The sequence below is a fragment of the Melanostigma gelatinosum genome (genome assembly GCF_949748355.1).
Source record: "Melanostigma gelatinosum genome assembly, chromosome: 9".
Taxonomy (NCBI): Eukaryota; Metazoa; Chordata; class Actinopteri; order Perciformes; family Zoarcidae; genus Melanostigma; species Melanostigma gelatinosum.
The window spans coordinates 22,456,936-22,470,472 of record NC_136642.1 but is presented as its reverse complement, the minus strand read 5'-3'; the positions used below and the strand labels follow the sequence as shown (position 1 = coordinate 22,470,472).

Genomic DNA, 13,537 nt, shown 5'->3' with positions numbered 1-13,537 from the left:
GAGCAGCCTGAAAATAAGGAATTGCAGTAATCTAATCTAGAGGTAACAAATGCATGAACTAATTTCTCTGCATCGCTTTGAGATAGGATGTGCCTGATTTTTGAAATATTACGTAGGTGAAAAAAGGCAGTCCTAGAAATAAGTTTTATCTGAGAGTTGAAAGACAAATCCTGATCAAAGGTAACTCCAAGATTCTTGACGGTGCTGCTGGATGCCAGCGCAATGCCATCTAGAGAAACTATATCATTAGAGAACTGATTTCGGAGGTGTTCTGGGCCTAGTAGAATAACTTCAGTTTTGTCTGAGTTTAACATCAGGAAGTTGCAGGTCATCCAGGTTTTTATGTCTTTAAGACACGCTTGCAGTTTAGCAAGCTGGTTGGTTTCGTCCGGTTTGATCGATATATATAATTGAGTATCATCTGCATAACAATGAAAGGTTATAGAGTGTTTTCTGATAATATTGCCTAAAGGAAGCATATATAAGGTGAACAAGATTGGTCCAAGCACAGAACCTTGTGGAACTCCATAACTGACGTTGGTCCTCATTGAGGCTTCATCATTTACATAAACAAACTGAGATCGATCCGATAAATAGGATCCAAACCAGTTCAGTGCGGTTCCTTTGATGCCAATATAATGTTCCAGTCTCTGCAACAGGATGTAGTGGTCTATAGTGTCGAACGCAGCACTAAGGTCTAACAGAACAAGAACAGAGACGAGTCCTTTGTCTGATGCGATTAGAAGGTCGTTAGTTATTTTTACCAGAGCTGTCTCTGTGCTATGATGCTTTCTAAATCCTGACTGAAAATCCTCAAATAAACTATTGTTACACAGAAAGTCACATAACTGGTTTGCAACTGCTTTCTCAAGGATCTTAGAGAGGAAGGGAAGGTTCGAGATCGGTCTATAGTTGGCCAACACCTCTGGATCCAGAGTGGGCTTCTTAAGAAGAGGTTTAATCACAGCTACTTTGAAGGACTGTGGTACATGACCTGTTACTAAAGACAGGTTGATGATATCTAATAAAGTTGTGCTAATTAATGGTAGCACTTCTTTAAGCAGCCTAGTCGGTATAGGGTCTAAGAGACAGGTGGACGGTTTAGATGTAAAAATTGTTGAAGTCAGTTTGTCAAGGTCGATGGGAGTAAAGCCATCTAAACATATATCAGGGTTTACAGCTGTTTCTAAGGTTACTCTATTTGTGGAAAGATCGGTCGAGGGCAGGAGATTATTAATGTTGTCTCTAATAATCATAATCTTATCATTAAAGAAGTTCATGAAGTCATTGCTACTGAGGTCTATAGGGATACTCGGCACAACAGAGCTGTGACTCTCTGTCAGCCTGGCTACAGTGCTGAAGAGGAACCTGGGGTTGTTCTTATTTTTCTCTATTAACAATGAGTAATAAGCTGATCTGGCATTACGGAGGGCCTTCTTATATGTCTTAAGACTGTCTCGCCAGAGTAACCGAGATTGTTCCAAGTTAGTGGAACGCCATGTTCTTTCAAGTTTTCGCGATGTTTGCTTTAATTTGCGGGTTTCAGGGTTATACCATGGAGCGAATCTCCTTTGTTTTACCAACTTCTTTTTTAAAGGAGCAATAGAGTCTAGTGTCCTTCTCAGTGAGCTTGTAGCACTGTCGACAAGATGATCAATCTGGGTCGGACTAAAGTTAGCACAGGAGTCCTCTGTCACATCGAAGCATGGTATTGAGTTAAATACAGACGGAATCGCTTCTTTAAATTGAGCTACGGCACCATCAGATAAACATCTGGTGTAGTAACTCTTGCTTAACGGTGTAAACTCAGTTAGTAAGAATTCAAAAGTTATTAGATAATGATCCGACAGAAGAGGGTTCTGTGGATAGACTATTAAATCGTCTATGTTAATGCCATAAGTCAGAACCAGGTCGAGAGTATGGTTAAAACAGTGAGTGGGTTTCTGTACATTCTGACAGAAACCAATCGAATCTAATAATGAAATAAATGCAGTACTGAGGCAGTTGTTCTCGACATCCACATGAATATTAAAGTCACCTACAATAATTACTTTGTCTGTTTTAAGGACTAGACTTGATAAAAACTGAAAAAATTCCGATAGAAATTCAGAATACGGACCCGGGGCCCGGTACACTATCACAAATATAACTGGCTGTATTGTTTTCCAGGTTGGGTGTGAAAGACTAAGAACCAAGCTTTCAAATGAGTTATAGTCTAGTTTAGGTTTAGGGTGTAATAATAGGCTGGAGTCAAAGATGGCTGCTACTCCACCTCCTCGGCCAGTGCCTCGAGGAATGTGAGTATTGATATGACTTGGAGGAGTTGATTCATTTAGGCTGACATATTCATCATTACTCAGCCAGGTTTCAGTAAGACAAAATAAGTCAATATGATGATCTGATATCAGCTCATTTACTAGTAGAGCTTTAGATGACAAAGATCTGACATTTAAGAGTCCACATTTAATTATCCTATTTTGTTGTACTGTTGCGGTAGTTTTAACTTGGATTAAGTTATTTTGTTTAACTCCTCGATCGTTTATTTTTGATTCAATTAATTTAAGTGGCCGTGGGGCAGACACAGTCTCTATGTGGTGTTGCGTGAGTAACTGCTCTAATGGAAGCTCAGAGGAGTGTGTAAGACTGCAACTCTGCTTCCTGGTCTGATCTCTGAGTTGTCATGCACCAGGTCCATACAGAAACTGGGTCAGATTTGCAGAGATGAGATCTGCTCCATCCAAAGTGGGATGAATGCCGTCCCTCCTAAGCAAACCAGGTTTTCCCCAGAAAGTGTCCCAGTTATCTATGAAGCCCACATTGTTTGCTGGGCACCACCAATCGTGGTGCTGGGCACCACGATGCTTCGTTGCAACGTGGAAGTGTTTGTGGCAAAATGGTCCGTCTTCCTCGTCGGGAAGGGGGACAGGGGGGGAGCTTGCGGGTCGGCGCGGCTTTGCAGCGGGCGCTGTGTGTCGCGCGGCGTTGAGCTGGCGCTGTTTCGGTCCGTCGTGGAATGGCTCTGGAGCAAACGCAGACGTGAACTATCCTCGCTGCAGGGAGGACAGTTTAACTTCGGCTGAGACGACGTGGTCCGTAGGTCTCCCGGTAATCATCGGTCAGGAGAGGAGCGAGGCTTCGTCGGGCTCCTCTGTGCCGGTTTGTGCACAAAATAAAAAGAAGCAGAAAGCACTGAACGAATGCTGATGCAGATTCGTTATCGCGGGCTGTTTCGTCCAGCGAAATGGCTCGTGACCTGTCAGGGTTTGATGAGGGTTCGAGGGGCTCCCTCGTGGGGGGAAAGCTGGTTCTTCTGTGGCCTGGACGGGGGTGTCCGAGCGAAGAGAGCATTTGCGTGCTCCCTAACTCAACCGAGGTCGAAGGGGGAAAGCATAGAAGTGTGAACTAAAAACAGTTTTATAGAACAGTGACTGAACCACAGGGGTCCTGGGGTCTCTTGGCCTTCGGCCAATGAGATTGCAGTGGTTACCATGGTTATTTGGGGGGGGGGGAATTCACACCTGAGTGTGAAATTCCTCCCAGAGGAGGCTTGCTCTCATCAAACTACAAGTCAGGATGAGACCTTTGCTTGAAAAAGTGAAGGCCTGATTCCCTTTGTCCACCGCACATATTGAAGCCATATGGTCAGAGTCAGACCCCAACAAGGATACGCGTGCATGACAAATATGACTAAAATGGCTACTCCACCAAATTGCACGACTCTGGCATCCATATTTAAAGTACAAAACCTGACCCAACGCAGACGCAGACATATCTTAGCAAAAAGAGCAGCTGGAACTGAGTCCAGTCTGGACAAAGGTCCAACCTACATAGATGCAATCGGAGTGCCCAGAGGAGTGCCTAATGAATACAAATTGATAGACCAAATTGCAGCAGGTTTTGAGAGTATCGTGAGTATTATTCCATGGATAACTGTGAATAAAAATGTTGATCGTATCAATTATGTGCATTACAATGTTCTTCGTTTGGCTAATCATACTAGGGATGCAATAGAGGGTCTGGCTGAGCAGCTGGCCCCAACTTCTTTGATTTCTATGCAAAACAAAATGGCTTTGGAGCTTTTGCTCAATGTTTGGAGACCTGTGTTGCACTATCATCCCCAACAACACTGCACCGGACGGTTCAGTCACAAAAGCACTGAATAGTCTGAAGGCACTGTCAAAAGAAATGCAGGAAGCATCAGGTGTAAATAATCCATTTGGAGATTGGATGGAAAACATGTTTGGAAAATGGAAGCACCTGATCTTGTCAATAGCAGTGTCAGTGGGTGTGTTCATTGCAATACTGGTCTCATGTGGATGTTGTATAATACCCTGTATTCGTTCTTTGGTTGGCCGTCTTATCACCACTGCCCTCTCCAAGGAACCATCACCACCCCCTCCTTATGGAGCTTACCCAGTATGGGAAGAGCAGAACAGCCTGGTAGGGTCAGGAGAGGCAGAGGCAGACACAAGCGTGTGAACAGGGTAGGAAAGTTAAGAAAGTGACGTCCTTCAGACGTCAAGAGAGGGATTTGTTGATAAAATTAGCTTATATACAGCTTTAATCAGCAATTAGCTTATATACAGCTTAATCAGCAGCTAGCTTATATACAGCTTTAAGTAGCAACTAGCTTATATACAGTTTAATTAATCACTAGCATATTTGTAGTTTTAATAACCATTAGCTTATGCAGCTCTATTAACCACTTATACAGTGCTCACAGCACACACTAAGGCCAGAGAGAAGCAGGAGGAAGGTTACTGATTTAACTGCGTCACAAGGAACAGGACGCCATCTTTAGAGAAGATAAGAAAGACACAATGGACAGTTAGATTCAAGCGAGGGACAACGCCCCAACAGAGCCCAACTCCTTCACACACTCTTTCTCAGGTCTTGTCTCATGCAACATCTCACTCACACTGACGGAAACCAACGCCTACTGGGAGGGGCCAAGGTGGATGGACATCCACGGCTCCCATCCAGGTGTCATAACGTAAAAACGTGCCACGCCTGCTTCTTTGACTTTGACCAATGTGTATCAAGGGGTGGAACCCCTATATTAAGCTTCACGCTGATATGTTGAAGTGTGTCTCATGGTGAATCTCTGCGAAGTTCAACCATTAGCACCCAAGCTTGTTTGATGGCTGGGCTGAATAACTCTGTTGATAAATAAATCTATTGCTTTGATATAACTATACGCCTCTGAGAGCTTCTGTTTCATTCTTAAATCCGCTCTAAGTGTGAAAGACAGCTTTATTTTCACAACAGTTTCCAGACTGGCCTTTTCCCCTGAAGACATTTTGACATGTCACAGAAGCAAAAGCACAGGTGTAGCTAAATAATTAAATGAATGATGGCTGAATTTGATTCAGTTGCTTCCGTTTCGGGGTCCTGGTAGGGCTGCACAATAAATCGAATTTTAATCGCGATCACGATTTTGGCTGCCACGATTAAATGAGCATGATCGTCTGCGATATTGACGTTTAAAATGCGTGCTCTGCTCCATATCAAATCAAGCGTTTCCTCAACTGACTGTCAGCCGACCACCAGGGGGCGAACGAGATGGGAGGTGTCATGCGCGCACCCTGCAGACTCCGGTATTAGTAGAAGAAGAGAGACGGACAACAGAACAGAGAGCAGACGGCCGTGACCGTGTGTCGTGTCGCTAAATCAAATATCAAATATATAGCAGCAGAAGGCGAGGAGCTAGCCCCTCGAAAAGGATCATCATTCGTTGTCTGGAAGATATGCACAGAGTACGTTCGAGTTCTGTCTGCATAGTAATCGCTAATCTAATGCTAATGCTAATCGCCGCATAGCGATTAGTTGGAATGTAACGTTAGCACAAAATGTAAGTGAAAGCAGTGCTCTGTTGATTTAATTTTGGGTAAAAAGTGTTGATACTATTTTATTTATATTTTCCTTCTACGCGATGCACTGTGATCAGGACCAGGCTGATGCAAAGAGTTGTACATTAGCCTGAATGTAGCACAACAATGGAAGTGGAAGCAGTGTTCTTGTTCATTTAAACGTCAAAGTGCAATAAAAATGAATGAATAATCGTGAAATAATCGTGATCGCAATATTGATCAAAATAATCGCGATTACGATTTTGGCCATAATCGTACAGCCCTAGGTCCTGGTATAGTGCATGCTGGCTAAACTGTCAATAGGACACTTGAACAATGTTATTAGTAACACCTGTGCATTTCTTTATATGTCAATTCAAAATATTGGTTGTGAAAAAGTCAAATAGGCCTTTTTCAAAAAGGCCTATTTGCATTTCAGAAAAGCATGTTGATACGCTAAACTAAGACAATGTACACATACTGTAAACAACCCGCTAAATATTAGCATGTAGACATTGTCATTTTGAGAATGTTAGCATAACAACCACTGTCTTACCAACCACTATGATTTTTACAATTACTTAACCACAACGGCCAACAATCAAATTTGGGCTTACAGTTGTTCTTTGTTCAGCTAACGTTCGTTTTGTTTGTACAATAAGCATTACAGCCTCACATAGCTGCGAGCATGTTCTTGAAAAATAGCCCTTTTTATGCAAACTAAAAAGGAAACCGTACACAGTCCCTTGTTATCCTGCAGTCAACTAAAAGCTCAGCTCCCCCATCCTGACACCTGTGTGAACCTGCACAACGTGAGGCCATTAGAGTGTTGTAAAACACTGACAGTCAGACTGACTGTCTGTGGGAAACAAGGGAGCTAAACCTGCATTCCTCTGCTGGTGCTTTCCGAGTTTAGCAGAGGACAGAGTCAATGTGTGTGCGTGTGTGTAAATGGTGATGGTCAATGGACTTGTACTTGTATAGTGCTTTTCCAACAACTCAAAGCGCTTTCAAACGACTTGTCATTATTCACCCATTCACACCCATTCATACACTGATGGCAGGGGCTACCATACCCACCATCAGGACTAACTAACATTCACACACACACCGTAGGCACAGCTACGGGAGCAATTTTGGGGTTAAGTGTCTTGCTCAAGGACACATCGACATGCGACCAGCAGAGCCGGGGATCCTTTGATTGAAGGACGGCCCTGCTCTCCACTAAGCCACAGTCGTGTGTGTGTGTAATAGAGAGTGAGAGAGCCAAGGAAACAAAATGTAGCTAAAAGTGTATGAGTATTTTAAAAGCAGGCAAAAAATATGTTCCCTCTGGTTAATGTTTGTGGTGAGATTGTTTGATAAGACAATCACGGGAGTGCGCCCAGCTAACTGCAGAGTTAAGACCTCAACCCACCGGGGAAATCACAGTTCACCATTATATTGTCAAAACTGCATTCGACTGGACTGTAGACTCAAGGTAGCAGTATATCACTCACAAGATAATGCGTTTAGGTGCCTCATGACTCTGCATGCCCAGTGTGCACGGTTCCTTAGTGCCACAAGGTAATGCTGAAGGGCATAATGGTATATACCAGCCCACCCAATAAAAACACTGCTAATCTAGCCAGTGAAGGGCATAAAGAGAGATTAGTTCCCTTGCTTTTAAACACCATTATCTCATTCGTACGAGTGGCGCGTCATGAAATCACATCAATGGCACATATTTCCATTTCAAAAGGTTTGACCAAGCAGTGCTCCCTGCAGTCGATGGGGACGGCATTTTAATTCAAACCTGCACAGCAACCCCTGGACAAAACGTCCACATGAATAATTAGGGCAATTACCAACTGCATCTACAACCTCATTTTTTCTAGTCAGTGAATTCTGCTCAAGTTGTTCTTCATTTTCATCTCTAACAAAAGACACTTATCCACGAGCAAAAATAGGAGCCGGAGTAGTTTCTGTGAATCACCAGTAATTCGGCTGCCTTTCTGTAATTCTCTCTCTGGAGAGACAAAACAACTCTTTGGCAGCCATGGCTGGTAGTGGTGGACAGATAACCATGGATCCACTGTGGGCACAGCTCCGCTGTGTAGACTGGGAAATGTTTCCAGATTTGTTGACGATGACACTGAAGTAAGGTCACACATTCTATTTGATTTTAGTATCTAGAGACAATTAAGCAAATTCTTGTCTGACATTTTATGATTTCCTCCTTGTGTTTATTGTTTTAAACGTATTCTTTAATATTGTACATATGACAAAACCATATAAACAGGGTAATGGTCGTGTCTAGAAGGTAACCCACAAGATGTGACACTCTCACAAGATGGTTGAGGCTAGGCATAGGCTTTGAATGGTTGAGGTTAGAGTGTTTGGCAGCGAGCCTCGCCAGAGTTTTCTTGCGTTTGCCCCAACTTGTGGGTAACCATCTGGACACAACGGGACATATACACACGTTTGTTTCAAAAGAAGAGTCAGCCATAGGAGCTCCATGAGGCTGTAGGTACAGTGGTGCTTTGAGCTAAATGCCAACATTAGTATGCTAACATGCTCGTAATGACAATAATAACATGCCCATGTTTAACACGGATAGCATTTACCGGGGTAACTGTTTTAGCTGAGCATGTTAGCATGCCAATATTTGCTAATATTTGCTTTACTAAACGTAGAGTAAAGCTGGGGATGATGGGAATGGCATTCGTTTTGCAGGTATTTTACCTGATAATGACGCTGGAGGAAAAGTCAGAGAATCAGCAGGGAGATTACAACCAATGTTTGTACCATCCGATAATTGTTGAGGAATTTACCTCAAAACTACGAAAGTCAATGTTTTTGTGAGGCTAGAGTCTAAGTCATGGGATCACCAGTGTCAAAAACATTACTTCCTTATTTTAAAGGCTACAAAATAATGCAGTCTCCAATTTCCTCTTTTTTTCAGGCTTCTTTCTCCACCCTGCAACCAGTCCTCTCTCCTAACAGAGAGTTATGTAACCAGCCAAATCCCCTCTATTCATGCCGATGCATTACGCAGTATACACACACTAAAAGGGCAGCAGCAGTAGTGCATTACAGGAAGGAACCCTGAGGTGCAACACACACACACACACACCTCCTCAATGAAATGTTCCAACCTACAGCTGTGCTCCCGAGGAAAAACAAAGCCCAAAATGAGTCCTGCACCAACAAGACATGACTTTGTGATTGGAGGATTATATTATGAACTCACATTCATTTTTCCCAAGCCGCTTTTCAAGCATTTTCATTCACGTAGAAAGCAGTGATTATAATGTATTCTCACTGTGCAAACCAGACAAAAAGAACAATTTGAAACCACCACCATTTTGAACATGGACACATGACCCATAACAGACAGCATGCCATAATACACTGTGCATTCATCCTTTGCAGTATGCAAACAAGTTGGAAACATGTTACATTACAGACCCTCGTATCACGACAATAGGAGTCTCGCACATGATTATATGAATCGTGCCTCTCTGAATGTGAGCTGTGAGAAGCTGAACTCGTTGATTTTGGCAGAATGAAAGTCAGCATGTCTCCAGATATTGTCATCTATGTCGGACATGAATAACCAACATGTCTCATTCTTCACGGTGACCCACTTCAACCTGTCAGCCTGAGGTGTGTGTGTGTGTGAGAGCACGGCCTGTCATCCACACACTGCAGCTGCGACGGACTGTTTGGACATTACAACAGTAGTGACGTATACACTTGGCCGGGTTGTGTCAAAGCTGCTGATGGCTGGTATTTTGTCCTCATACTGACTTTTGTCAAGTTTGACCACTTTCATGCCAAAAGAATACTAAAATGCACAAATATTTTTAGTTTTTACTACTTTAGCCAGGTTGTAACATCCTCTCAAACCACATACATGCCATTGTGTAACCGCGAAACTCTCAATGACTCTTTTAAAAACAGGGTGACCCATCAAACCAGTGACCAGTGAGTGGATGGGAAGAAAAACTCTGGTCTTTGCGTGATCTTACAACCAGTCAGTTTTACCCATCCAGAGAGAGTCATGTTGATTAGCGGGGTGCATGTGAGGTCACCATGCTAAATCTTTTAAAGACACACCCTGCTATGACCTTCATGTAAAGGCCAGCGATAATCCTGTAACCTTTCATTAGAAGGGAGAAGGCCATGTGCAGAACATTCACAATGTGTAGCTAAAACATAATTCTGATGGCTTACAGATAAAACATGCAGGAATTTTTAAATAGCGCCTCTTTGTCACGGATGAAGCTCGCTGGCTGTCTCGGCCATAGACTGCATACAAGAAGTGGACCTGGTCACCGGGACGTGACTGTGGACTGTTTTAAAGCCCCGAGTTCAGCATTTTGGCCGTCACCATCTTATTTATTTGCAACCATAAGTGACACGAGAGGGTGGAGTACAACAGAACACTGAATAAGACATTTTTTTGGTCACTAACATGTTACAATTAACTTCCATTCATTAAAAACACACTGTGAAAGGGTTAAAGTTATAAGACGAAAAACACAGACAACTCCCAGACCGGACAAATCTGTCAATCACAGTAACCCCGCCCTAAAGCATCCCCTGCTTTATGGTCTATTTGACTTTAAATGGACCATAATTTACTGAATGAACATCATGCTGTATTGAAGAAGACTTGAAACTAGAGATTGAGACCATAAACTCATGTTTACAATGTTTACTGAGGGAATAAATCAAGAGACAAGTAGAGTCATTTTCTCATAGACTTCTATACAACCAGAGGAGTCGCCCCCTGATGGCCATTAGAGAGAATGCGGGTTTTAGGCACTTCTGCATCGGTCAACTTTACTCAAATGCTGAACCTTTACAAACACCAACTGACAAAATGTTGCATATTATAGCTTTAAACTCCAATTAGAGCTGTTCAAGCCCACAGTCATAATGATGATGATGATGATGATGATGACAACCCACCTCTTTGGCGCTCTTGATCTTCTCCAGGAAAGTACCGAGCTCCCTGGTTTCTGTGTACAGAGCGCGACACACTGCCTGGTAGTGACTGGGGGTGTCTGGCAGACCGGGCAGATGAGCTGTGCACAGCTACAAGAGAGACAGTGAAGCACAGAGGAAGAGAGATGTTCAGTACACACTTCACACAGCTGCTCTAATGGCTGTCATGACACCTAAATGATTCACAAAGTGCAACGTATTTTATTAACCCAATGGCTAACAACATCCATGTTATTATGATGTTACCCTCACATACTTAGTGAAGGGATTTCAGTTATTGCAAAGCACCCACTGGCAGCCATGTTTGGGGAGCTCTATGCTTTGTTAACACCCTCTGTGAACAACTTTTAGACAAGTTTGATGACAGTTTTCATGCTGGCTTGTTAGCTAATAATGCAATTGTAAAAGCATACCAGCAAAAATTCACGTTTCAGAAGCTGGAACATGATGAACATTGATGATTCATTTTTGATTGATTAATTATTGCAGCTCTACACTACATGGCATTTCTCTGAAGCTCAGCAACTTTAATTGAGAAACACAGTTTTCAGTCTACACCGGCTTCATATAAATATTATACTTTCACTCCACCACATCTCACAGGCAAATATCAGAATCAGAATCAGAATCAGAACCGTTTATTGCCAAGCAAGTTTTCACCTGCAAGGAATTTGTCGTGGTGGAAGGTGCATAACAATAAACAACAACATTTAACTGTCAAAATAACATAAACTATCAAATAACACTTAACTATCGAATAACATTTAACTATCAAAAACAGTCTGCACAGTGCAGGAAATAGAAACATATTTGAAATGTACAATGAGATATGTAATATAGGATATGGAATAAAGTGCACACAAAAACAGATAACAGGACCGTAAACCAAGTGAAGTGTATGAAATGTTAAAAGTGACGAGTGACGATATTGTTCTTTTTACCCCACTACATTTGTCTGACGGCATTAGCAGTGACTTTTCACATTACAGTATTGCTTAACACACTGTCAAAAGAAAACTATCTGTCTCCAAACTTGTTGATTTTGAATGTTGGAACTTGGACCAAAGCTAAACATTCTCCTACTTCTTAAGCTAAACAAAATATATGAAAACAATACTTGGATTAGACAGAAAACTGTTACAAAGCTGAAAACAGGGCTGCTTTTCTGATAGTGGAACACTGACACCATATGACTGTTTACTGATAATACTTACTTATACTTGGAATTTCGATTGAGTAAAAACAATGGATTTGTGCTTGAGGTTTAGCAGTCTGGAGTCTTGTTATTGTTGATACATAATCGTCAAGTTTTCAGAATAGCGTGCGAAGTTCCATTCTTTGTGTGTATAAAATGAGGAAACTTTTACTTTTCGTTAAGGATTCAAATACTTTTCCACCAATGTCAAACTGTTTGCTTAAGGATCTCAGGCACACTGAATAAAGACGAAATACCCAAAAATCTGACATTTGTAAACAACTGACTGCTGAACACTATTGACAAAACAACTATGCCTGAGGTCAGCCATGCTGCTGCACATACACACAGACAGACCAACAGTGATGAGAGAATACACCCTTGTCTCTCTCATAGAGAACAGAAGGTTCCCTGGGCCAATGCTTGGCATGCGCTTGGCGTCCATTTGTCCAGACTGCATTGCAGAAAATGTCACTAAACGCAGGAAATAGCAGACAATGGTCCCTCCATAAGCGTTCTCCGCCCCACATCCTATCGCGAGTGTGTGAACGAGACAAAAAATGCTGTAGCCAGTGTCGATGGACAAACTGTTGTTATTTTCAGTTCAAAACAGTTCGTAGTGTATTCCATGTCAGCTGGGGTTAGTACAGTAGGACAAAAGGTAAACTGAGGGAGCACATAGACTGAATGGTCCGAGGGTGAAAAATACTGAGACCACAATTGGAACAGACAGCTCGGTAGCCAGTGGGCCAGCCAGACTGGCACACTGCTCAGATACCTTGGAGAGCAGTGTGTGTGTGTGTGAGACTGGATATGTGGTCATTATGTAAACAGTGTGAAGCCATGTGAGGTCTGACACAGTGACTTAGTCTGGGCTCCATTGGACAACAGAGAGACACAACTCCCCTATTAGCAAGGATGAGGCTGGCAGCCAGACTGCAATGTGGTCCAGAGTCCATTTTCTCACACACATCTTTTCCCCCTCGCTGATATCATCTGTTCCTGGAATCCATCAGAGGATCTTGTTCAGTCAAGAACTGTGTTTCCATTTTAAGTTACGTTATTGTAAATAAAAATATACATTCATTCAATGTTAAACACAGCTTATACGCGGATATGTGAGTTCTAGTACACGAAGGTCAAAAACGCCAGGTGGGGCACTCTCGCACTCGCCTGAACAAAGTGGAAATTACTAGAACTCTGAAGGATAGCTTTTGCCCCAGTTAAATGTCACATAGTCTTACAGAGAACCAGCCTCAACTGCCTGCTCCATCTTAGAGATAGAAAGAGGCGCCCTTGCATATCTAGCGCCTAGCTTATCTCGTTGGCCGAACATAACAATATGCTGCTGAATCAACATCTCACACACACTGACGTTCCAGAGAAGGCGGATCCCGGACGTGAGCCAGTGTGGGCGGAGATGCTCAGTGCTCCATCAGGCCATTTGAATGCTAGAAACAAATCCGCCTCTACTTTGCTTTGACCAATAGGCTCCAAA

At 42.6% G+C, this 13,537-nt stretch overlaps 1 protein-coding gene across 1 annotated transcript in view; it reads right to left on the bottom strand.

Annotated features, from left to right (window-relative positions):
* Positions 1-13,537, bottom strand: part of LOC306781981 (protein spire homolog 1-like) — a 51,754-nt gene that overhangs the window by 22,016 nt on the left and 16,201 nt on the right. Inside the window, exon 4 of the mRNA XM_079275116.1 lies at positions 10,809-10,934. Coding sequence (XP_079131242.1) covers positions 10,809-10,934 — 126 coding nt within the window. The remainder of the gene's footprint in view (positions 1-10,808; positions 10,935-13,537) is intronic.